The following is a 22,140-nucleotide window of genomic DNA, read 5'->3' on the forward strand; positions in this document are numbered from 1 at the left end:
ACAAAGCTATAAAGTTGTAAATTATATAGTTATAAAATCATGAAATTATAAAATGAACAAATACAAAATAATAAAATTACAAAATTAAAAAATTAAAAAATTAGATAATTATAAAACTATAAAATTAAAAAATTATGAAATTATGAAATTGAGAAATTATGAAAATATAAAATTATGAAATTATAAAATTGCAAAATTATAAAATGTACAAATATATATTGATAAATTGATTTATTGCACTAGAATTAATGTTAGAGTCATGATATTGATGAGAAGTAGATGTGAAAGTAGAGATGCAATGATGATGTGTTAGCTATTTTATGAGAACTTGATGAGTTCTGTAAGTATATGAAGGAATTTTATTAGGATAGAATATGTTAAGTTTAGTCTTTTTGAGAGGGAGTTTTTCCATAAGATGCATTTTGTACAAGAAAATAAGACATTAGAGGTGAGAGGGAGTTTTTCCATAAGATGCATTTTGTACAAGAAAATAAGACATTAGAGGAAAGATGTTGGTTCGGTAGGATTTAGAAGGGAGGGTGTGAGAGGTTTGGGTTCAACTCCCCTGCTAACAAAAATTAACAACTAACAATTGTTGATTTAATCAATATCATGTTCAAGAATAAGAGTTGAGAAAATTTTTTGGTAAAAATAAACTTGTGAGAAACTTTTTGTAGATGGCCTATTACACTAGTCATTTGATAGTTTTGTAAATATTTTATGCAAACCTTTTTGAAATGGGATACAAAAGTAAGAAAAACTTAGTAAGAATACATAAATTGTATTGCATTACCTAAACAAGGCTATATCTAGTTTTCTACAAGTATCATTGTTGTCACTTTTTTTTTTTGCAGCAAGTACGTAAATTCACTCTTGGTTATTTAAATACATAATATCTCTTTTGAAAAACTACACAAAGTCTCTTTAGGCTATTCTCTAAACTCCTAATAAGTTTAGCAACAAGTAAACAACATCTATTTAGGTTAAATATACAAAGTCTCTCAAAACTATGCAATAATTAAGTTGTTTAAATAAAACATTTACACATTTTAGAGTTGATATGAGATTTACACTATCATTACTTTTAGAGAATAACTTCACATACATTTGAAATATTAACAATAATCACTCACACATGAAGGGAAATATATCCATATGAAAAAGAAAAAAAAAAAAAAGGGACTCACCCTTGAGGAGAAATTGTTGGGAATAGTCCAAGTGTGAGTCAAAGTCCCACATTGGATAGAAAAGACAAAGTTAAACACTATATAAGAATAAAGACCCATAACAACATTGTCTTAAGATTTTGGTGTAAAACTGGTGTCAAATGTCTTATAAGTGTAATACTAATGTCATATAACCATATGGAACCACAATCTTTCAAATGACTATAATATGACCATGACTATAACCATATATGAGAAAATATATATAAACCCAACACCTCTCTCTCCCTCTCTATATATAATTTATTTGTTTAAAAGACAAACTTTTATTCTAGGACTTACAATTTTTAAACTTGTTCGCATGCATGTTTGATGTTGATGATGTCTCTTGGAACTTCTCTTCTTTTTCTTATTTGTTTTACATGGTAGTGTTTTACTTATATAATTATCTAAAAAAGACTCTTGAAGAATGCCTATTGTAGAGTCATCACTAGTTAGAACCCTCTTAGATGATCTTCACTTTGTGTTGATATATTTTGATTTGTGGTACATTAAGATGATTGAAAAATAAATTTCATCTTTGTGATTGTCTTTGTGCCACTCATACTACCAAAATAATTTTTCACATGTTTATAGAGGTACTAGTGTCAACATCTTCATAAGATAGTTGTTTGGAGGTCAACTATAGATAATAGATAACATGACATACAAATGATGTGCGTAGTGCAAAACATTTTATTTGCTTTGTCTATTCTACATCACTTTATTTATCAAAAGTTCAATTCTTGTACAAGGGTAGTCAACTACAACATATTCGTCTGTTCTTGGTTCTCTTTAAAAAAGTTATTTGTTCTTCATAACTTAGTGTTATTGATTGTCTTATTTCTTTAATTTTATGTTATTTTAACTCTTCTTGATGGAATATTGTGTCGTTATGTTTTAACTCTTCATTAAATGGTGTTTTAACTCTTCATACCACGAGAATGAATAATATGGCCATAAAAATATGGTCATTTGTAGATGATAAGATTGTTTGACATGTTCTTTCTTCTTTATAGCATATTGTTGACAATTCTTGTTCACTTTGTAGTCTATCTAATACTTCTTGAAAGCTTTGTCTAAATTTATAACACTTGTCTATTACATTGTGGAATTATTCATCATGGAATAATGTTCGGTTGTGATCAAGTGTCACTTTGAGCTTACTCTTTTAAGCTTGTTGCACATTAGATAAAAACATTAGATATAACAAAAAGTGTCATGTTTATTATGATAGTAAAATTATGTGTCAAAAGTAAGACATAAGGATATCAACAACTTTTATCTTGTATGAACTTAACTAATCATCACTTTAACACTTAAATTATTATCATCATCACCACTACTATTAATTAGTCATTTAGTTTTCTTTCCTTTCTATATTTTACCCTAATGTTTTTACCCATGACAATATTACAAACTTAAAAAGTTTGAATGATTCTTGTATTTTGAAAATACTACCATGAATATTTGATTTTAGGCTAAACCTATTTTAGGGGGTGATCATTCAAGAAACTTTTAGCATTATATTTCTTTATCAAACTTCTTAAACCACTTTTTTGTGGTCTCCACAATATATTTTGAATTCTCTTCAATATATTTTTTGATTTTCGTAATATAATGTAATTTTTAAGAAACTAGTCCTTAATTTTGTTTCAATAACAAGAATTATGAGAAGTTGTGGTAAAATCACTAATATATTATACTATTTTTACTTAACTATATTTGAAATATTTTTATTTAATAATTTATTTTTCTTCATTTAATAATTCATATTTTTATTACTAAAAAACCAATTCCCACCGTATAATTTGTTTTTAAGATGAAAATGGGAAATTTATCACATAATGGTCAATTTCCTCTAGTATATGAATTTTTTAAGTTAAAAAACCATTAAAAACCTATAAATGGAGACGCCCTTAAACATTTGAGAGTTTATGTGTGATTTAATCTATGTTCAATATTAAATGGAGCGACGTAGTTAATGTTCAACATTTAATGGAGAGATATGGTCAATATTCAACATCAAATATTAAATAAAGTAATTATATACTGGCAATGATTTTATGTATGCTGATTATGCTTTGCACTTGACTATCACATACTTTTTCTTTATCTACGTTAAGTCATAAATTTTAGGGAACAATTTACATTTTATAACAAACGTAGAGACTAAATAAGAGTACTAGTTTTTTCATGGAATAAATATTATTTACTCATTCAGTAATCCAGTGAACAAGAAATGATTTTAGAATCCAATTATTTATCTTCATTATTATTTTTTAACAAAGATTCGTTATAAATGACATAAATAGTAGTTTTCTCTATTTGTATTTTGAGAGAAAGAGAAACGTTTTCGTTTTTCACCGTTAATTTCTGAAGTCCATTATAGAACGAGGATTAGGGAGATTCAGCTGCCGAATTACTACACATCACATCAGTGATGAAACTGTGATGATGATTGCAATTAGCAACCCATTCTTGCCCGCACTGATATCAAGAAATAAATATCGCAGTATCGTGTCTCTCTGTCACACATAAACTACGTATCAATCTCTAAGCTAGTAGCGTCTTTCTTCACTTTGCACGTTCTACTTTTCTATCAAATATCTCCCCACATTGTTTCTCTTTCGAACAAGACAAACGCTTCTCAAAACACTTCCATTTTAAATATTTATATTCCCTTTTGAAGACCCGCAATATCATATCTTCTGCCTGAAGAAAAGGTGTGTTCTATCACGCTCTCCCTCTGTTTCTCTCTCCACCCATCTTTGATTTCACATAAAGGTTAGATTTTTATTCAACTAATTTTTCATGGTGAGGCTTTCTTTTTCTGGAGTTCTGTTAAATTTAACTATGTTCAATGGGCATGTGGTGTTCGATTTGGAATCCAAGGCAATTACATGTTATGAACGAAATGAAGCATTTCATAGCAATACTAAAAAGTGTGTAACTTGAGTTTTGCCTAATCGTTTCATTTCGTTTTCTTGCTGGTGAGTCCCATAGAATGTGGGCTTAGTTCCCTGGCAATTTCATTCTGATCTTTCAGCAGCACTGATAGTTGCACTTATTTTTTATTAAAAAAATCAATTTTTGGTCAGAAATTGAGTTGTTTTTGCTCTGTCATTATTCGTTTTGGAAGATATGGTGAATCCAGGATTGTTTTCTGGGAATAAGTCCGTGAATTCGGTGAAAGTAAGCTTCCGGATACCGTATTTTACCCAATGGGGTCAGAGCTTGCTGGTGTGTGGCTCTGTTCCAGCGCTTGGTGCCTGGAATGTGAAGAGGGGTGTGTTGCTCAGTGTTGTTCATCAAGGGAGTGAGCTCATCTGGGGTGGAAGCATCACAGTGCCAAGAGGGTTCCAATGCCAGTACAGCTATTATGTTGTAGATGATAAGAAAAATGTACTGAGATGGGAGATGGGGAAGAAGCGCGAACTGATACTACCTGAAGGTGTTCAGAGTGGACATGAGATCGAGTTCCGTGATCTTTGGCAGGTGCTTCCTTTCTCCCCTTCTACTTTTCTGTGCCACCATTTCAAGTAATTCTTTCTAAGGTTGTTTTTTGTTGCTTCTGTAAAGATATGTCCTAGTTTTACTGCCACTCCTGATATAAATTTAGATTCATTTTGTTAAATGATGTTACACTGTAATAGACCTTTTCAGTGTGTTCTTTACCCGGAAGCTGTAAGAATGAAAGATATATTTTTTACAAAAATAACATTGAGCACATTGCGCATACTCGGAAGATGGTTTTTCTTGTTTTCCAATTGGGTTCAGTAGTCTGATATTTTATCAGTTTGCCAATATAATAAAATAATTCATTCATAAGCTATTATTCCTCGATCTTTTTGCTCAGAGTTTGCCAAAATATTTCACTTGGCGCAATCTCTCAAAGTTAGTGTATAAATTACTTCTGGAAGTTAATAGTTGTCATTTGTAGTATAATTCAATAAATTTTTGTTAGAATAACAGTATTAGTTTCCAAAACTATATTCTCAAGATGTTTATGTATTTTATTGTCATGTCCAGGCTGCCTCAGATTCCCTCCCTTTCAGAAGTGCTTTCAAAGATGTCATTTTTAGGCAAAGCTGGGATTTGAGCGAAGCAACTGTAGGAGACAACCACATAAATTTTGAATCGGAAAGTAAATGTTTTCAAATTAAATTTTCAATCTCTTATTGGGACTTTTAGGTTGTGAATGTGTGTAAAATGTTGGTTTATTATTTTTCTGTTAACTCTTTTTTTTTTTTTTTTCCTGATGACTAGGAGAAGCTGTCTTGGTCCAATTCAAAATTTCCTGCCCTAATGTTGAGAAAGACTCATCAGTGAGACCTTTTTATCCCAAAGGACTAATGTTGTTTATCTGCATGCACTGTAAATTCATTGAAAACATGTATTATGTATATGTTATACTGATATATCTAGGATTTGTGGTTAAAAGGTTTCCACTTACCTTTAATTAGTGACCTTTCTTTACATTTTACAGATATATGTCATTGGTAGCAACACAAAGTTGGGTCAGTGGAAGGCTGAAAAAGGACTAAAACTCAGCTATTTTGGCGAATCTGTCTGGAAAGCTGAATGCGTGATGCAAAGGAGTGATTTTCCAATAAGATATCCATTTTGAACTTTTCATCATAAACTATATGAAGAAATTATGGTGTTATTAGTTTCAAATGTTACAGTCACTAGTTTCATCGAGCTTTATATTTTTCCTTAACAGTAAATCTACATATAGATATGGAAAGTATGATAGGAGTGGTAACTTTTCTATAGAGAGTGGTTCAAACCGAGAAGTTTCCACCAACTCCACAAGGAATGATGTGAAATATATTTTTCTCTCAGATGGCATGCTGAGGGTAAGTTGCTGAAATTACATATCGGTATGGAGATTATGCGTTTTTGTTTCTTGGATTTTATAGCTTTAAACTGTTGGTTTTCTTTGATAGGAAACACCTTGGCGTGGTGCTGGCGTAGCTATCCCTATGTTTTCTGTTAGGTCGGAATCTGATCTGGGTGTTGGAGAGTTTCTTGACCTTAAGTTGCTAGTCGACTGGGCTGTAGCATCTGGTTTTCATTTAGTTCAACTTTTACCTATCAATGATACATCTGTTCATGGGATGTGGTGGGATTCTTATCCATACAGGTATGGCTGCTTCAAAATCATTGCAGACATCAGATAATGTTGGTACTTTTTAAGTATCATTATAACTGAAATTTTACAATAAGGATATTTCATATTTTTCAGAGTTATATTTCTTACGTTGAAAATTAGTTTTCTACATGTCAAAAAGTTTTACAATCTACTAATGGTGGTGAATATGTCTCATAAATTTCAAGAATATTTGAAAAGGCATCATTTTTCAACATTGCCTTTGTTTGCCTCAACATGACAAAATGGTTGAACAAAAGAACTGCAGTCTTTTGGATGTTAAACATACTTTGCTTCTTGAGTCCTCAATGCCTTCTAATTTTTGGGTGGTAGCCATATAAAATTCTATTCTTATTAATCCTTTGCCACTGAAGTTCTGGAATGTGTCCCCATATTATCGGCAATTTGGTTCACATTTGAGTTATTCAAATTTGATAGAACAACTAGCTCTATAAGGGGAGTTGAATAGAGCCTTAGACTCTTTTTGAGCAACTTTAGACTAGTTCTCCTTTAAGCACACCACTTAAGAGGTTCAGTAATCAAATTAATGATTATAACCAGTACACAAACCTCTCCAGGTTATACGAGTACACAAACCATTCTTAGTTACCTTTCTTAATCTTCCCCTGATATTAAGAACTCTCAATCACAAAGAAAAAACACTCTCACAGAGAGTATATCTTAAGCTCACTTGGGAAAACTTCACAGGGTGAAGGATTTACAAGATGTCTCAACACCCACAAAGAACACAAATATTACAACAGTACTTAGAAAGATTTGATGTTGATGTGTGTTCTTCAACATCAACTTGATCTCTTTATCTAGCTTCTTGAAACTTGACCGTTGCTTTTATATAAGGTAAGATTTGGTCTAGCAAATGTCACAAGGATGACCCTTCTTACATATAAATGTAAATAAAGATTTTTTGAAAGATCTAAAATAAGATATTTATAAATGTAAATAATGTTTTCATGATCTAAAAGAAGAAATTTATATGATTCCATTGTGAAGTTTGTTTGTCACACAGGTCTTTTTATTGAAGTAGGCTCCTTGGCATAGTTTGATAAGTTTCATTCCACTTTCCTTGACTTTTTCCTTTACTCAAAGTTAGTATGATTCCTCTATTTTTCAACGAAATAGTTGTAATGGTGTTCTTTTTGCTTTTAGTTTATGTATACGCTGAGTTAATTACTTTGGTTGCATTGGTAGATGTCAATTCTATCCAAACTCCTATGAAACTGAATTTGAAGGTGAAACTTTTTTGAATTATTGGTAGAACTTGGTTTTCCTCAACATGAGATTACTCCTCCTCATGCTAAGTTTAAGAAAGTAGACCTTAGGCTTTACTCAATCTTATAAAATTGGCTTGTAAGATAAAGTTTGCACCCATTTATATACTATAATTTGGTCATATCTTTAGTTGATGTGAGATCTCCAACACACCTCTTCATGCCAAGGATTGGACATCTCGAGTGTGAGACTAAATATTTGTGGATAATCCAATAATAACTCGATAGTGGGTGATACGATATGCCCACCAAACCTTGCTAGAATGAGGTTTGATATCATCTTAGGAAGTGAACTTTAAGTCTAATTTAATCAATCATACAAAACTGGTCTATAAGATGAAGATTACACCAACTTAAATATTATAATTTGGCCATATCTCTAGTTAACATGGAATCTCCAACACTAATAACTATTCAACGTGTTGCCAATTCCATGTTTCATGAATGTAGCTAACAATTGAGGTTGTTTGTCACTTTACCTGTGATGCTACCTCATTTGTCTTCCTCATGTATCTTTAGATTGTTTATGTCTTTACTAAGACCTTGTCTCAATCTCACCATGAATTTCTGGTTGGCAACTTGATGCTTCAAGATTTACGTACATCAGTTTGAGGGGGATGCCAACGGGATTAGCTAAATCCTTGATTTATTTCTTCCTTATTCTTCCACTATAATTTATATACTGTATTGTTTGCTGATTTTCTTGCTGTCTTATCTCATTAATTGACAACTTTGAATAGCTGTAAATTAGTCATGAGTTAAACTAAGTTTCCTTGTATAGCTATTGGCAAACTTTCCTTGTATAAAGATAAAGATTCTTATTAAATGTGATTATATCGATGGTAAGAGGCATTCAGTCCAATTTGATATTCATGATGGTTTATTTTTGTGACTAATTGTTGTTTCAGACATTTCATAGACTAACTATTGAGACTTCATTGATCTTGTTTTTGTTTTCTTTTCAGTTCACTATCGGTCTTTGCATTGCATCCATTGTACCTAAGAGTACAGGCTCTTTCCAATAACATACCGGAGGAGATCAAGGTTATGTTTAGGAATTTTATTCTCTATTAAGTAGCAATGGTAACAGTTTCAAAATGCTGATATTTGAAATGCTTTGGGGCTCCTTTAAACAGAAAGAGATTGAAAAGGCCAAGCAGCAATTAGATCGGAAGGTAATGCCATCAAATCTGTATAAATGAGGATTGTCTTATTTATGAAATGCATCGTTGAAAGGCTGTTACAAAGTCTAAATAATTTGTCTTTTTAGTCACTCCTTGTGTTTTAAATAAATATCAGTTCGGAGCAAACACCACTATATCCTGATTATTGACATAATTGTGGTTAATATTTTGTCGGTACAGGATGTTGATTATGAAGCTACAATGGCCACTAAACTCTCAATTGCTAAGAAAGTTTTTGCTCAAGAGAAAGATTTGATACTCAATTCAAGTTCTTTCCAGGAGTTCTTTTCTGAGAATGAGGTATTACTACTGCACTGGGTTCCTGTTTAGTATGCTGGCAAAATATGCTATATATGTTTTATCTATTTGTATCTTGTACATTTTTTCTTTCTCTTCTATAGTAAACCTTCCATGATCAATTATTTCTTGCAGAAACTACAAAAAGACAGCCCTTTTACCTTTTTCTCACTAGGCAGGGTTAATTTCATGAATTAAACAACATCATAATATAAAAATCACATCATATCTATAGAAAAACCATTAATCTATGACTTTTTGGTGGGTAGTTTTTTTGGATCTCCCTCTGTTTCTAGTGATAGAGGCCAACCTTCCATCGGACTCAGCTTTTATCTTGATGTTAACAGGGTTGGTTGAAACCCTATGCTGCTTTCTGTTTCCTGCGGGACTTCTTTGAAACATCAGAACGTAGTCAATGGGGTCGTTTTGCTCATTATTCAGACGATAAGGTATATGCCTTAGTGTAATTTTTATTCTCTTTTCTTTTTACACGGTTATATTTGAGGTTTTATGTTTCCTTTTGTTTACAGCTAGAAAAGCTTGTATCCAAGGACAGCCTGCACTATGAGATAATTTGCTTCCACTACTATGTTCAATATCATCTACATTTACAAGTAAATTAAATTGAACCATATCCTCTGTAAGTTCATGACAATCAAATCACAAACAAATAATATCTTACCATTTACTTCTCATTCTGACTACAGTTATCAGAAGCCGCAGAGTATGCGAGAAAGAAGGGAGTGATATTAAAGGGAGACCTTCCTATTGGAGTTGACAAAAACAGTGTGGACACCTGGGTTTATCCAAATTTGTTCCGAATGAACACTTCCACCGGAGCACCACCAGATTATTTTGATAAAAATGGCCAGAATTGGGGTTTCCCTACTTATAATTGGGAAGAAATGTCAAAGGACAACTATGGCTGGTGGCGAGCTCGATTGACACAGGTTTTGGTTTTGAATTCTTCATCTTATCCTGAAGTGGATAATGTCTTCCAAATTTAAATATATAGGCTAAAAATATTCTTTTCTTAAAATCCATGCCAGATGGCAAAATATTTTACGGCCTACAGAATTGATCACATATTGGGATTCTTCCGTATATGGGAACTTCCAGATCATGCTATGACAGGTCTAGTTGGAAAATTCCGGCCATCTATACCTCTTAGTCAGGTATCCTCATGTTCTCTTCAATTTGAAGGGCACTTGATGCCATGAATGTGTGCTGAACTGCTTTAACTTGCATAAGAAACTTCTTTTTCTTGCTCTGCTTTTAGTCAATTTATAGTTCATGCCTTATCTGTTGTAGGAAGAACTTGAAAGAGAAGGGATATGGGACTTTAATCGCTTGAGTCGCCCATATATTAAGCGGGAACTGTTAGAGGTTAGTAGTCTACCTATGTAGGCTATTACAACTGCATTTTTATGTAATAAATTTATCTCCAGGCTGGATTTCTGTAATGTGTTGCAGTCTTGTAAATGTGTTTCTCAAGGTAAGCTATACTATTTCATATTCATTGTTGTTCAGGAAAAATTTGGAGCTGCTTGGACATTTGTTGCAACAACTTTTCTCAATGAATTTGACAAGAACTTCTATGAGGTGATAATCCTTTTGTGTATAGTTTTCTGTATAGTAGTCATTGATTTCTGTTTGATCATACACTTCCACATAGCACATGCCTTTAGATTTGATCATAAATTTACATGAATGGACTTTGCTTTAGTTAGCAGATTTGTTTGCAAAAGATCTTTCCACTGAACGATTTTATGATGTCAATGCAAGTTGGGAATGATAGATAAGTAGGATATTAAGTTTGTTGTTAGAAGCTGTTAACATATTCTAGAGATTTCTTGGTAATCTTTACTTTAGGCTTAGAGCTCTCTCTCTATATATAGAGGTGGATGTTCTGATCACATTAATAAATTGAATACAGTTTTTTCTTATTCATATTAATCTTTGTCAAGTTAATATATAAGTTGATTAAGCTTTATGAGCCAAGCAACATGTCTTTAGTGAAATGACCTAAATGGCCTGAAAATCCACTATAACATTCCCAGTATTCAATTCATTTTTATCAAACACCCCAATCACATCATCGATGGGTTTTGTAAAGTTATCAGCGTTTGTTAAACAGACTGAAATCACTGGTTTAGTATTGGCAGAGAGGACATTTTGGTGTACGTCTTGGAATATACTAGGAAGACAACTTCTAAAGAGTGCTACTGCTATGTATCTATCCTTATTGCATTAGAGATTAAATACTTTTGAAATGAAATCCACAATTTGCATAAAATTCGGTTTTAGAAATCCAGCGGGTAGTATATCTTCTTCACAAAACATAAACTGTTTGATGTTCTTTATTGAAGTATTGGTAAATGGAGATTTTTTTTTTCGTGATAGAACAATATAGGTTGCATGGTTACTTATTTGTTAAGCAAGAGTGTGCGGACATTCAAGATTGAAGTTATTTCTGTACCTATGGGCAAACCTCTTGCTATATTTTTGTAAAATAATGTAGTCAATGTAATATGTAGGATTCGTTGGCACCAATCTGGGGGGTTTATAGATTTTGTCATGTATGATGTGATAACATATAATGTCCAGATTTGTTGGTTAATTCTAAATATGCCATTCAATGATTAAATTTTCTGTCAACTATTTTTCAACCATTCTATGTTTTATCCGAGTGTTGAAGTGTCTTGTTCAATAATTGCTTTTATTTTCAATAAATGGATTTAGTTCAAGGAGGATAGCAACACAGAGAAAAAAATTGCTTCCAAACTGAAAACTTGTGCAGAAAGTTCTGTATTGTTGGAGAGTGAAGACAACCTACGGCGCAATCTCTTTGATCTTTCACAGGTAGCTTCATCAAATTTGCTTCCTTGTTCAAATTCCACTTCTGTCCGTGTTTACATTTACTAGGAAATATAAAACTAATTAAGATTTATTTTCATTTTGACTTACAGACTTGTTAAGAGTTTTACTCTATTCAGTAAACCATATGGTTCTGTTGTTTTTAACCTACTATTTCACTGAACTGAAAGCAAAACCTTAGTTACTGCAATGATAATGATGTGCCACTTCCTTATTAATTAATTAGTAGCATAAAATATTTTACATTGATGATAAATTAATTTTTACATTCTTCAATCTTAAATTTGTTTTTTTAATATCTTTTGAATATTTATTCTGTCTTGTTATCTGTGTTCTTTTTGGTATTGCAAGTGCTACATTATGTTCTACGCTATTGGCTTGCAGAATATAGTTTTAATCCGTGATCCAGAGAATCCAAGAAAATTTTATCCTCGTTTCAACCTTGAAGATACCTCAAGTTTCCAGGATTTGGATGATCACAGGTACCTTAATAATCCGTGACTTGTGGTGCTGTCCACTAGGATCGTTCCTACAATATGCTGAAAACTGTTCTTCATCTAATACAATTACTTTTTCCATATTCTTCATGAAAATATCTACTCACTAGATCTCTTATTGCTTGTCATATAATACAGCAAGAATGTTCTTAAAAGATTATACAATGACTACTATTTCTGTCGTCAAGAGAATCTTTGGAGGCAAAATGCATTGAAGACCCTTCCTGTACTTCTAAATTCATCAGACATGCTGGCCTGTGGGGAAGATTTGGGCCTCATTCCATCTTGTGTCCATCCTGTATGCCCTTTATGTTTTCCTCAAGCTCTCTTAATCAAGAAAATCAATCTTTATTTTACTTGCAATTCACACATTATGACTTATCCCAAAGATCTTGAGAAAATTTTATTTTTATTTTGGGCACATTTAAAGGACCTGTCTTCAAATTTGTAATGCAGGTTATGCAAGAACTGGGATTAGTTGGGTTGCGCATTCAGCGTATGCCCAATGAACCTGATCTGGAATTTGGTATTCCTTCTCAGTACAGCTACATGACGGTACACCAAATTAGCTATTCTACCAATTAGATATTCGGGGTTTCCTTGTTATGATATGCTAAATCTAAATTCATCTTTATAGAGAACTAAATTTTTTCAATTTAGAGTGCTTTTACAATTGGGTGACTTGCGGCAATGTGCAGGTATGTGCCCCATCATGCCATGATTGTTCTACCATGCGTGCTTGGTGGGAAGAAGATGAAGATAGAAGACTCCGGTTTTTCAAGAATGTGATGGAGTCCGATGAACTGCCGCCAGATCAATGTATTCCAGAAGTTGCACATTTTATTATAAGGCAACATTTTGAAGCTCCATCAATGTGGGCAATCTTCCCTCTTCAGGTATTCTCACAGTCATGTTGATATAAAAGGGTGAAAGCAAACTTTGATTTTATGGCTATCTGGACCAATTCCATTTTTGAAATTCATGCCCTTAATCTGGTGATGCATGTGAGCAGGACTTGTTAGCATTAAAAGAAGAATATACAACACGCCCTGCAACAGAGGAGACAATCAATGACCCTACAAATCCAAAGCACTATTGGAGATACCGTAAGTCCTAAGCTTTGTCCTCAGTTAACTCTGCTAGAGAATCTGTGATTATTGAAGTGCCTTTTGTAACATTATGATCGAAGTGTGTGCTTTGGATTGTTGTCAGGTGTGCATGTGAGTTTGGAATCATTGATTAAGGATATTGACCTTCAAACCACCATCAAAGATCTTGTACGTTGGAGTGGAAGATCACTCCCTAAGGAACAAGCTTCAGGAATAGATGCCAGCCTACTGGCAGCATTGTCAGTAGCAGAAGCTGTTACTGTGTTGCAAGTAGCAGAAGCTGTTTCTGAGAAACAGAAGTTTTCTGGTACCACGGAAAAGCATGTTCTTGTCAAATAAAAATTGTGGATGATGAGGTTCACCATGCTAGCCCTACAAATCATGTCCCATAACCTGCTACGATGGAGTTAGTAATAATGATCATATGTGTAATCATTTTCATCTGTTCCTGTTATGTTTCTTGATCAATAATGCAAATAAATCTCGAAGCATGTATTGTTCTGTCTAAGTTTTAGCTATTAAGAGAAATGTTAGAAATACATTGTCTTATCAAGCGTAGAAATACCCTCATTTTATAACTAAACCAACTTAAAATTGTATTATAACGTATGTGAGAGGGAACTACTAACTATATGCCACATTATCTATCATAAACTGTTACTAACGTCCCATTAATCGAGAAACTAACGTCCAAACAAAAAAAAATTAAGAAACTATTTGCATGAAATTGGTTTTTAAAGAACCTATTAACACGTACACTAGGACTTCAAGAATCAATTTAAATATTTACTTTAATGCATCCTTTACGTAGGCAACATTAACGTAGTCAACTGTAAATAAGAAAAGAAAAACATTATTATACTTATACTCATTTATATATTAGAAATTCATTTTATCTTAATCAATGTCAGATCTCCACCGGAAGAAAGTGTATACAAGAGTGTGAAGAATAAATGGAATCTTGTAATAGTATAGATACAAATATTTCTCTTCTTCACTATTTTACTTCAACCATAACAAAGAACATTGAATCTATTTAATAAGACAAAGATTGAACATTATGTCATGTTGAAAGCCTCTTCTCTTAACGTGAATTTGATTTAATAATCTAAAAACCTAAATTATAAAATGTAACTTTTTTTATTTATATACTTTTTGAAATTTCTTATTAAATTATTTATCTCTTTTAATTTTTCTATTTTATCTTTTTTTTATTTAATTATATTACTTTTTATACTTTATTTATTTTAAAATATATAATATTATTAATTCAATAATAAAAATATATACTTTACATAAAAATATATTTATTTATTTTTAAACTTAAATTGTAACATAATATAAACTTCAATACGTTTATAGTCCTTATATATAGAATAAAAAAATTTAATTTTGATTTTGAAAAAAGAAATTCAATCCTGAAAAATTTGAAATCATTGTTTAGTCATTACAAAATGAGTAGATTTCGATTTTAGGATTTGGAAAAAAATTTTATTGATATTCATCTCTATAAAGTTTGGAATCACAATTTTTAGTTTTAAACATTCATTTAAAATAAATAAAAAAAATAATATTTAAGTTATAAATTTCAAATTTTTTCAAAAGTGTTATACGTTACCTTAAAATCAAAACTAGTTTATTTTTCAGAACTAAAAATATTTAGCCTACAATGTAAGTCTACAAAATATTAAAAACTGACTTAACTAATTTTGATAGGTTTCGATACCTATCAATTTTGTTTTGTTTTCATTCCGTTTAATTTTTGTATTTGTGTTATGTTGACATCATTACAGAAGTATGCATTAGCATTTGGTGTTATTATAATACTAAGTCATGATATGATCCTCCGACACAGATTCAATGTTTTTTTTTATTGTCTGAAATTAAACAACTCCAATTTCGCATAAAAATGAAGGTTGATGTTGGTGAGAATCTGACTGTGAGGCGGTTTTTTGAGCGCAACAAATAAAGAACAAATAGCAGGGAGAAACAAGAAACCTGCGATGCAGAGAAGCTTTTAACGGCCACAAACCAATAAAAGCAAAATGCCACCATGAAAGGTAACAACCTGACCACAACCTATTTTTCGGTTGACGTCATGTGTCACGTCGTGAAAAGGCCACGCAGGAAGCAAGAAGCGGTTACAGTTTAAGGTTGTTAGTTAAATACTAAATTAACAGGTTTGGTATAACATAAAAAATAGTATAGTATTTGTGTGGGAAAAAGATGCCAAGTGTCGATGTGGGAGTGGAGAAACAAAAATAGCGACGCTGGAGAAGGAAAAAGAGGAGAACGAAGTTAAAAAGAGGAAAAGGTTGAAAAGGCGAGAGAAGGGGTTCGTGCTTAGAGGCGGGGAATATTAACGTCAGGAGTGGGAGTGGGAGTGGGAGTGAAAGTGGAGTTTTATTTCGATATTACTCCGGCGACGGTTTGATTCTCTCGCCCTCCCGTTGCTTCTCGTTTCCCTGAATACCTTCACAGTGTTCAGGGTATAAATTATAATCTCCTGATGATTGTGATATGTGATTTTGGATTTATTAAATTATGGTTTCAAAAATGGTGGCATTTGTCGTGTTCAATTTTGTTTGTGTTATGACATGATGCGATATGTAGTGTTGGTCGTTTTCGTTTGAGGGTTGTTGTTTACGTTTTTGTGGTTGGGAAATTTGCAGGTTATTAGGGATTCAAGAAAAAAATGTGCAGGGTTAGCCAGGTTTTCTGCTAGTATGTTATCGAGAGTTTAAGCGATGACTTCAGCATTTGAAAATTTTCCCATAAATTAAGCCAATACACGGTAAGAAATTGGTTTTGATTGATGAATAAATTGTTGATTGGAAAGAGGGGAATGATAAGTTTGATTGTTGTTTGTGATGAAGGCATCGTGTTGAGAAAAGTAGTTTGAGGATGTTTTGGTGAGAAGAAGTGTCCCTTGGAATGCAGTCGAGCAGCCATTCTCAAAATCTGAATGAGATTTATCAAAATGGCTGTGACGATAGACAGACATGGGGGGTTTGGGCCATTCAGCCGATCCCAGAGATGCAAACTCCAATCATACGGTCACCTTGATCCTCACGTTGTTGAACATAGCCAAACTGGTGGTACTTTTTCACACTCCATTGAACTAGCATTTCAAGCCGATAATATTCACCGCAGTTTCTCCACTCCATGCCTCCCCCTAACCACACTGGTAGGGGAAGACCTCACTTGTCACCCTCCAAGGATCGAGATTGTTCGTGGAAGTGGAGCTCCAGTACATGCTCTAGTTGTTGAGGTTGCCATAGCTTTGGCCTCAGGTATCAAACCAATACCCATCCCAAGTGGCCTAGGTGGTGCCTATGCTTTCTGCAACCAAAATGGCACCAACATCGCTGTTGCAAAGCCGGTAGATGAAGAGCCTTTCGCCTTCAACAACCCCAAAGGCTTAGGGGGTCAAATGCTGGGCCAACCTGGCCTCAAGAAATCTATTCGCATTGGTGAAACTGGTATCCGAGAGTTAGCTGCTTATCTTCTTGATCATGGAGGCCTTGCTGCTGTGCCTCCTACAGCTTTAGTCAAATTTTCTAATGCTGCATTCTTTGTCACTTCCAATGCAGCATCTGCTCCTCCAATGCCTAAAGTTGCCTCTCTCCAACGCTTTGTTGGTCACGGTTTTGATGCAGGAGAGTTGGGTCCTTCTTTCTTCTCGGTTTCTTCTGTCCACAACATTGGGATCCTTGACATTAGGATCATGAACCTTGATAGACATGCAGGGAATATGCTTGTGGCCAAGCATGACTCTTCTAATAATAATAATAATAATAATAACAACAACAATACTTCCTATGGTGCTACGGTTGCTGACCTTGTTCCCATCGACCACGGCTTTTGCCTCCCTGAGTGGCTCGACGATCCATATTTCGAGTGGCTACATTGGCCACAAGCCTCTATTCCTTTCTCTGACTTCGAACTTGACTACATTTCCAAACTTGATCCCTTCAAAGATGCAGAGCTTTTGAGAACCGGCGTTCCTTTACTGAGGGAATCCGCAGTGCGTGTTCTTATTGTTTCCACCGTTTTGTTGAAGCAAGCTGCTGCTGCTGGCCTTTGCCTTGCTGAAATAGGCCAAATGATGACCAGGAAATTTCGTGGAGGTCAAGAGTTACCCAGTGAAATGGAAAACATTTGCTTAAAAGTCAAGAGTAGCATCCACACCAAAAACCGCACCGAACAAGGCTCTAAATGTGAAGGTCCTGAAATTTCCTTCGGAGACCTCAACCTAGTCGAATGGGAAGCGTTTTTGGAGGTTTTCGGTGAGCTTTTGCGCACTGTTTTTGAGGACAAGAAGTGCAACAGGAAAAAGTTGGAACATCTTGGAAGTTTCTGAATTTTAGGAGGATAGGTTGCCAAAGCGAGACACCAAGTACTGTCGCTTGTAGTTGTACATTAACACCATTCATAGTGTAGGTTTCAACTCATCCCCATTCTGCAACTTTCTTTTTCTTTTTTCCTTCAAACCATATATATTTACCCTTTGTCAAGTAGACCTGTATCCTATATTTCACCTGTGATTATGTAATTAATTACCTTTGTATTTTTTTTTTTCCTCATTCAAAATGTAATCCAAGCATTCCTTATATTGGTCCTTCCCAATATAATGTAATGTTGCTTGTGTAACTATTGCGCCCTTCAGTTTTATAAGTTAAAAAACTAAAAAAATATAATTCAAATATTAATATTTTTATTATTAGGTGTTTTCTTAAGGGTGTCACACTGTCATTCTCTTCATTTCAGTAGTGCATCATGCATTCTCTTAGCTGCTTAAACTTTGATCTCAGTTATACTTTCATAGACAGAAAATGGAAACAGTGGCAGAAGGCAATTTTGTGAATGCAACAGAGTGGAAGGGAAAGAAAAGAAAAGAAAAATCAAATCTCAGCAACCACACGTTTGTACAAGTGTGAGGGGAGTCTGGGAGAAGCCACACCTTTCAGTGGTGTCCTCATGTATGTGACCAACCCAGGATTCTCACCCATGTCAATCTCTTCAGGCTTCACTCCCTCCGGTGGACTCCAACTGAAATGGTGCAAAAGGTGGCCCAACATGGAAGTCACCAAGTTGATTCCAAGTTGGGCGCCGGGGCAGACCCGACGACCCGCCCCGAACGGAAGTAGTCTAAAGTCATGCCCTTTCATGTCCACATCCTCCTCAAGAAACCTCTCGGGTCGGAACTCCAACGGCTCCTTCCACACGGCCGGGTCACGGGCCACGGCCCACACATTCACATGCACGTTGGAGCCTTTGGGGATGTCATACCCTCCAACTTTGACATTGGCGTTGGCCCTGTGTGGAAGCATGAGTGGGGTTGGTGGGTGGAGCCTCATCGCCTCCTTCGCCACGCATTGTAGGTATGGCAGGCTTAAGAAGTCTGCTTCAGTCATCACTCTTTCAAGCCCAATCACTCTGTCCAGCTCCTCTTGGGCCTTCTGCTGGACTCTCGGGTTTCTTATTAACTCCGCCATGGCCCATTCTACAGAAATTGCAGAGGTATCCGTCCCTGCCGTGATCATGTCCTGCGAAATTAAGAAAAATTGTTGTTGACACTTTTGAAAGTGGGTGTTTAGAAGGAATAGATAAAATTGAAAGAGTGTTCGAAAGTGGTGTACCCAGAGGAGGCCAATGATGGTGTCTTCACCGAGGTCATATTTGTCTTGCAACGTGAGCAGGGCATCGACAAAATGTTGCTTGGCCCCACCGGATTTCTTGCGTGCTTCGGTGTGCTCTTCCATGATGGCTCTGGTGAGTCTGTCGCGGCGTGCTCCGTGCTTGGCGAAAGCCTCTTCTTCCAGAGGGAACATCCAGCGCAGCCATGGGATGTGCTCTGCCATGGCCAGAGATGCTCCTAGCTTTAACCCATTCTCCACAACGCCCTTGAATTCCACTCCTTGTTCCTCTAATACACCTTCTGAGTTCACAAATCTTTTCCCGAATGCCAATCTCGTGATGTTGTTGAATGCCACTTCCCCCAAGAACTTCCTCACCAATATTCCCTTCCCCAAATTCTCTGCATAACAAAAACCATTCATTTTACTTTCTACCAAAAGGTATCACAGTTATTCGCACTGTTTGGGTGGGAAAAATTAGGGTTCCTTCCAACACACACAATAATCAACTCTCATATTGCAACCACCCTACCAAACCATTAATTATTAGGTTTTGATCCTTATAAAACTTAATTATGTATTTCTTTTTTAGTTTTTTCAAAATTATAAAATTTTAATCTATTATTAATGTGTTGACATATTAAAAAAGTGGTTCAAAACTAAAGCATGACATGACACAACTTGAAAGTGGCTGAATTTGTTGAACTAACGCTGTCCGTAGATACATGTGGACCTAAATTGTTAAGGAAGGCACCTTTTTTCTTTGCACACGAAATAGGTTCACCTCACCAACCGCATGTAATCGTAACCATAATTCATTGCATCGCATTTACGCCTTCACCTAATTAGTTGATTGATTGTTACTAATATCCTAACAGACACATATAATCACAATACCAATCACTCATTGTGTCTAAAAGTTATATATTTGTAGTTTAAGATGAAAGGAAACTATGTTTATTATGAAAGTCATTTACTAAGCATTTAGAGGGTTGTGTTTTTTTTTTTTCCCGTTTGCCATTATAGTCTATTTCCTTTTCTTTCGCCTCACCCAAAAGATTGTCTTGTATTTATGATTGAAAATAGTTCATTTGGGGTATTATCTAGTTGCTCAATGTCAATAAATAAATAAATATGAATCAATGGAAAAACGAAAACCACACGAGTCAAAGCCCAAATCTCGTGATTTAGTTGAGAAAATAGTTGTTCATCTATATTTGACTTATGAGTCATAATGATGTGGACATGTGAATCACACTAAAAGACCATCTGAATTAGAATTGTAATGTGTAATATTTACTTGTTATCCTATATATTTATGTTGTTGATTTAAAATAACTTAAACCTATATTTGTATCAAACATTATTTTAATAATCGTTACTTTTAATGAAGAAGTATAAATATAACGTAAAAATATCAATCTGTAAATGTGTTTCCAGCCAATTTTTCTTTCTAATTTATCTTTTAATAATTTTATGCAAGGTTGTGTTTCCACTAGAACAAGAAAACTAGCTTTGAATTTTTTTTGGTAATAAGTTACTCATTTAGTAAAGACAGAACGAAACTAACTACCGAACATGACAGAAAAACTAGAATGTAGACAACTCCGAAGAAGTTAATAACTCGCGAGCGTTAAGAAAAGGACAACAAATAAAAAATAAAAAAAAAGTATTCACATTGCCAACAACAGACAGTAAAGTGGATTTTCTTGCGTCAATTGAATTAATTTGTGAAATTTATTAAACAGGTAAACGAAATTGCACCTTTTTAAAAACAAAATTGACCTCTCGCGAGTTCATAGAGGTAATCAGAGTCAAACTCACTAACATCAGAACAACCCTACAAGGTTGTTGTTGGAAAACTGTGTAAGAGATCATGTGTATGATTTCATGAAGTTCTTTTGTTCTCTTGTTTTTTTTATTATTTCATTAAGTTTATCATTCAACCAACATTGCGAAAGCAGAAGAAGATTGTAACATTTGAGAAGGAGAAACGTACCAGTAGTGGTGCAGTGGTGGAAAATGGACTCAACCATGGCAGTGACCTCGTCTTCTCTAATGGGCCTGAGGGCCTCGAGACGTTTGGGGGAGAAGAGCTCTAGCGTGCAGACCTTCCTCACTTTCACATAGTGAGGTCCATAATCGGCCCAAATGAGATCCTTGCCGTCGCGGCTGAACTTCGCCGCCGAGCGGCTGCGATGGCGGTCAGCGAGGTGCTGGTCCTGCTCCTTCAGCACCTCCTTGGCCAGCTCGGAGTTCGAAACGATGACGTTCAGCGTGGAACCGAACCACACCGATATGATGGGCCCGTAGGACTGTGCCCACTCCGCAAAGCACCGGAACCGGACCGGCTTTATGTCGTAGAGGTTACCGACTACCGGCCAGGGCCGTGGACCCGGAGGCAGTTTGAACCTTAGCCTCTGGTACAGCGTGTAACCTACCCAGACGGTGATCAGTGATAAGGGTATAATCAGAAGAAGACCCATTTTGCAGAACAAAAGATGAAAAAGAAGAAAACGAAAATATTGTTTAATTGTGGAGCCTGTGCGGTTCCTGAAAGAGTAGAAGAAAGGTTGATCTTGATTTATATTCCATAACATAGACAGGGAGTTGGTGAAAATTGGATGTATGTGTAATGAAACGTTTCGTTTAATACATGCTAACACTAAGCATGCATAATGTTTTCAACTTTTTGTGTTTAATTTGAATTTATTTATTTATTTATTTATGTGAGCTATATAGTTACCGAAAATTATCACACCCACTATGCAAAGCTGTAAAGATATAGCTTTCTCAAAATTAGAATTAATTGGATGTGTCTAATAATGAGGTGGCCAGAACATGTCAATTCGTTTTGACTTTTGAAAAAAAAAAAAATATATATATAT

At 34.5% G+C, this 22,140-nt stretch overlaps 3 protein-coding genes across 6 annotated transcripts; 2 read left to right on the top strand and 1 right to left on the bottom strand.

The window, feature by feature from the left end:
* Positions 1 to 3,677: 3,677 nt before the first annotated feature.
* Positions 3,678 to 14,162, top strand: LOC114183001 (4-alpha-glucanotransferase DPE2). Of its 3 annotated transcripts, none has more exons than XM_028069830.1 (23): positions 3,678 to 3,931; positions 4,348 to 4,703; positions 5,238 to 5,352; positions 5,475 to 5,533; positions 5,695 to 5,822; positions 5,941 to 6,067; positions 6,158 to 6,354; positions 8,615 to 8,693; positions 8,786 to 8,824; positions 9,014 to 9,133; positions 9,478 to 9,579; positions 9,661 to 9,744; positions 9,838 to 10,080; positions 10,180 to 10,305; positions 10,442 to 10,516; positions 10,661 to 10,732; positions 11,873 to 11,992; positions 12,392 to 12,489; positions 12,643 to 12,802; positions 12,961 to 13,059; positions 13,203 to 13,400; positions 13,517 to 13,610; positions 13,717 to 14,162. In XM_028069830.1, exons 2-23 carry the CDS (start codon positions 4,350 to 4,352, stop codon positions 13,950 to 13,952), a joined length of 2,925 nt encoding a protein of 974 aa, XP_027925631.1. In that variant the 5' UTR covers positions 3,678 to 3,931; positions 4,348 to 4,349; the 3' UTR covers positions 13,953 to 14,162. The 3 variants fall into 3 exon arrangements, with proteins under 3 accessions (XP_027925631.1, XP_027925623.1, XP_027925639.1); XM_028069822.1 differs by having other exon boundaries at positions 3,697 to 3,992; XM_028069838.1 differs by lacking the exon at positions 3,678 to 3,931 and adding an exon at positions 4,101 to 4,198.
* Positions 14,163 to 15,537: 1,375 nt separating this feature from the next.
* On the top strand, positions 15,538 to 18,262 carry LOC114186363 (phosphatidylinositol 4-kinase gamma 1). Of its 2 annotated transcripts, XM_028074435.1 has the most exons (4): positions 15,538 to 16,102; positions 16,286 to 16,407; positions 16,490 to 17,095; positions 17,207 to 18,262. In XM_028074435.1, exons 3-4 carry the CDS (start codon positions 16,579 to 16,581, stop codon positions 17,974 to 17,976), a joined length of 1,287 nt encoding a protein of 428 aa, XP_027930236.1. In that variant the 5' UTR covers positions 15,538 to 16,102; positions 16,286 to 16,407; positions 16,490 to 16,578; the 3' UTR covers positions 17,977 to 18,262. The 2 variants fall into 2 exon arrangements, with proteins under 2 accessions (XP_027930236.1, XP_027930232.1); XM_028074431.1 differs by having other exon boundaries at positions 15,539 to 16,102; positions 16,490 to 18,260.
* A 46-nt stretch (positions 18,263 to 18,308) lies between these two features.
* On the bottom strand, positions 18,309 to 21,842 carry LOC114186352 (cytochrome P450 98A2). Its single transcript, XM_028074423.1, has 3 exons — positions 21,252 to 21,842; positions 19,256 to 19,653; positions 18,309 to 19,162 (listed from the first exon to the last, which is right to left on the bottom strand). Exons 1-3 carry the CDS (start codon positions 21,736 to 21,738, stop codon positions 18,518 to 18,520), a joined length of 1,530 nt encoding a protein of 509 aa, XP_027930224.1. The 5' UTR covers positions 21,739 to 21,842; the 3' UTR covers positions 18,309 to 18,517.
* Between the last annotated feature and the right edge of the window lie 298 nt (positions 21,843 to 22,140).

Source organism: Vigna unguiculata, chromosome 1 (genome assembly GCF_004118075.2).
Source record: "Vigna unguiculata cultivar IT97K-499-35 chromosome 1, ASM411807v1, whole genome shotgun sequence".
In the NCBI taxonomy this organism is placed as follows: Eukaryota; Viridiplantae; Streptophyta; class Magnoliopsida; order Fabales; family Fabaceae; genus Vigna; species Vigna unguiculata.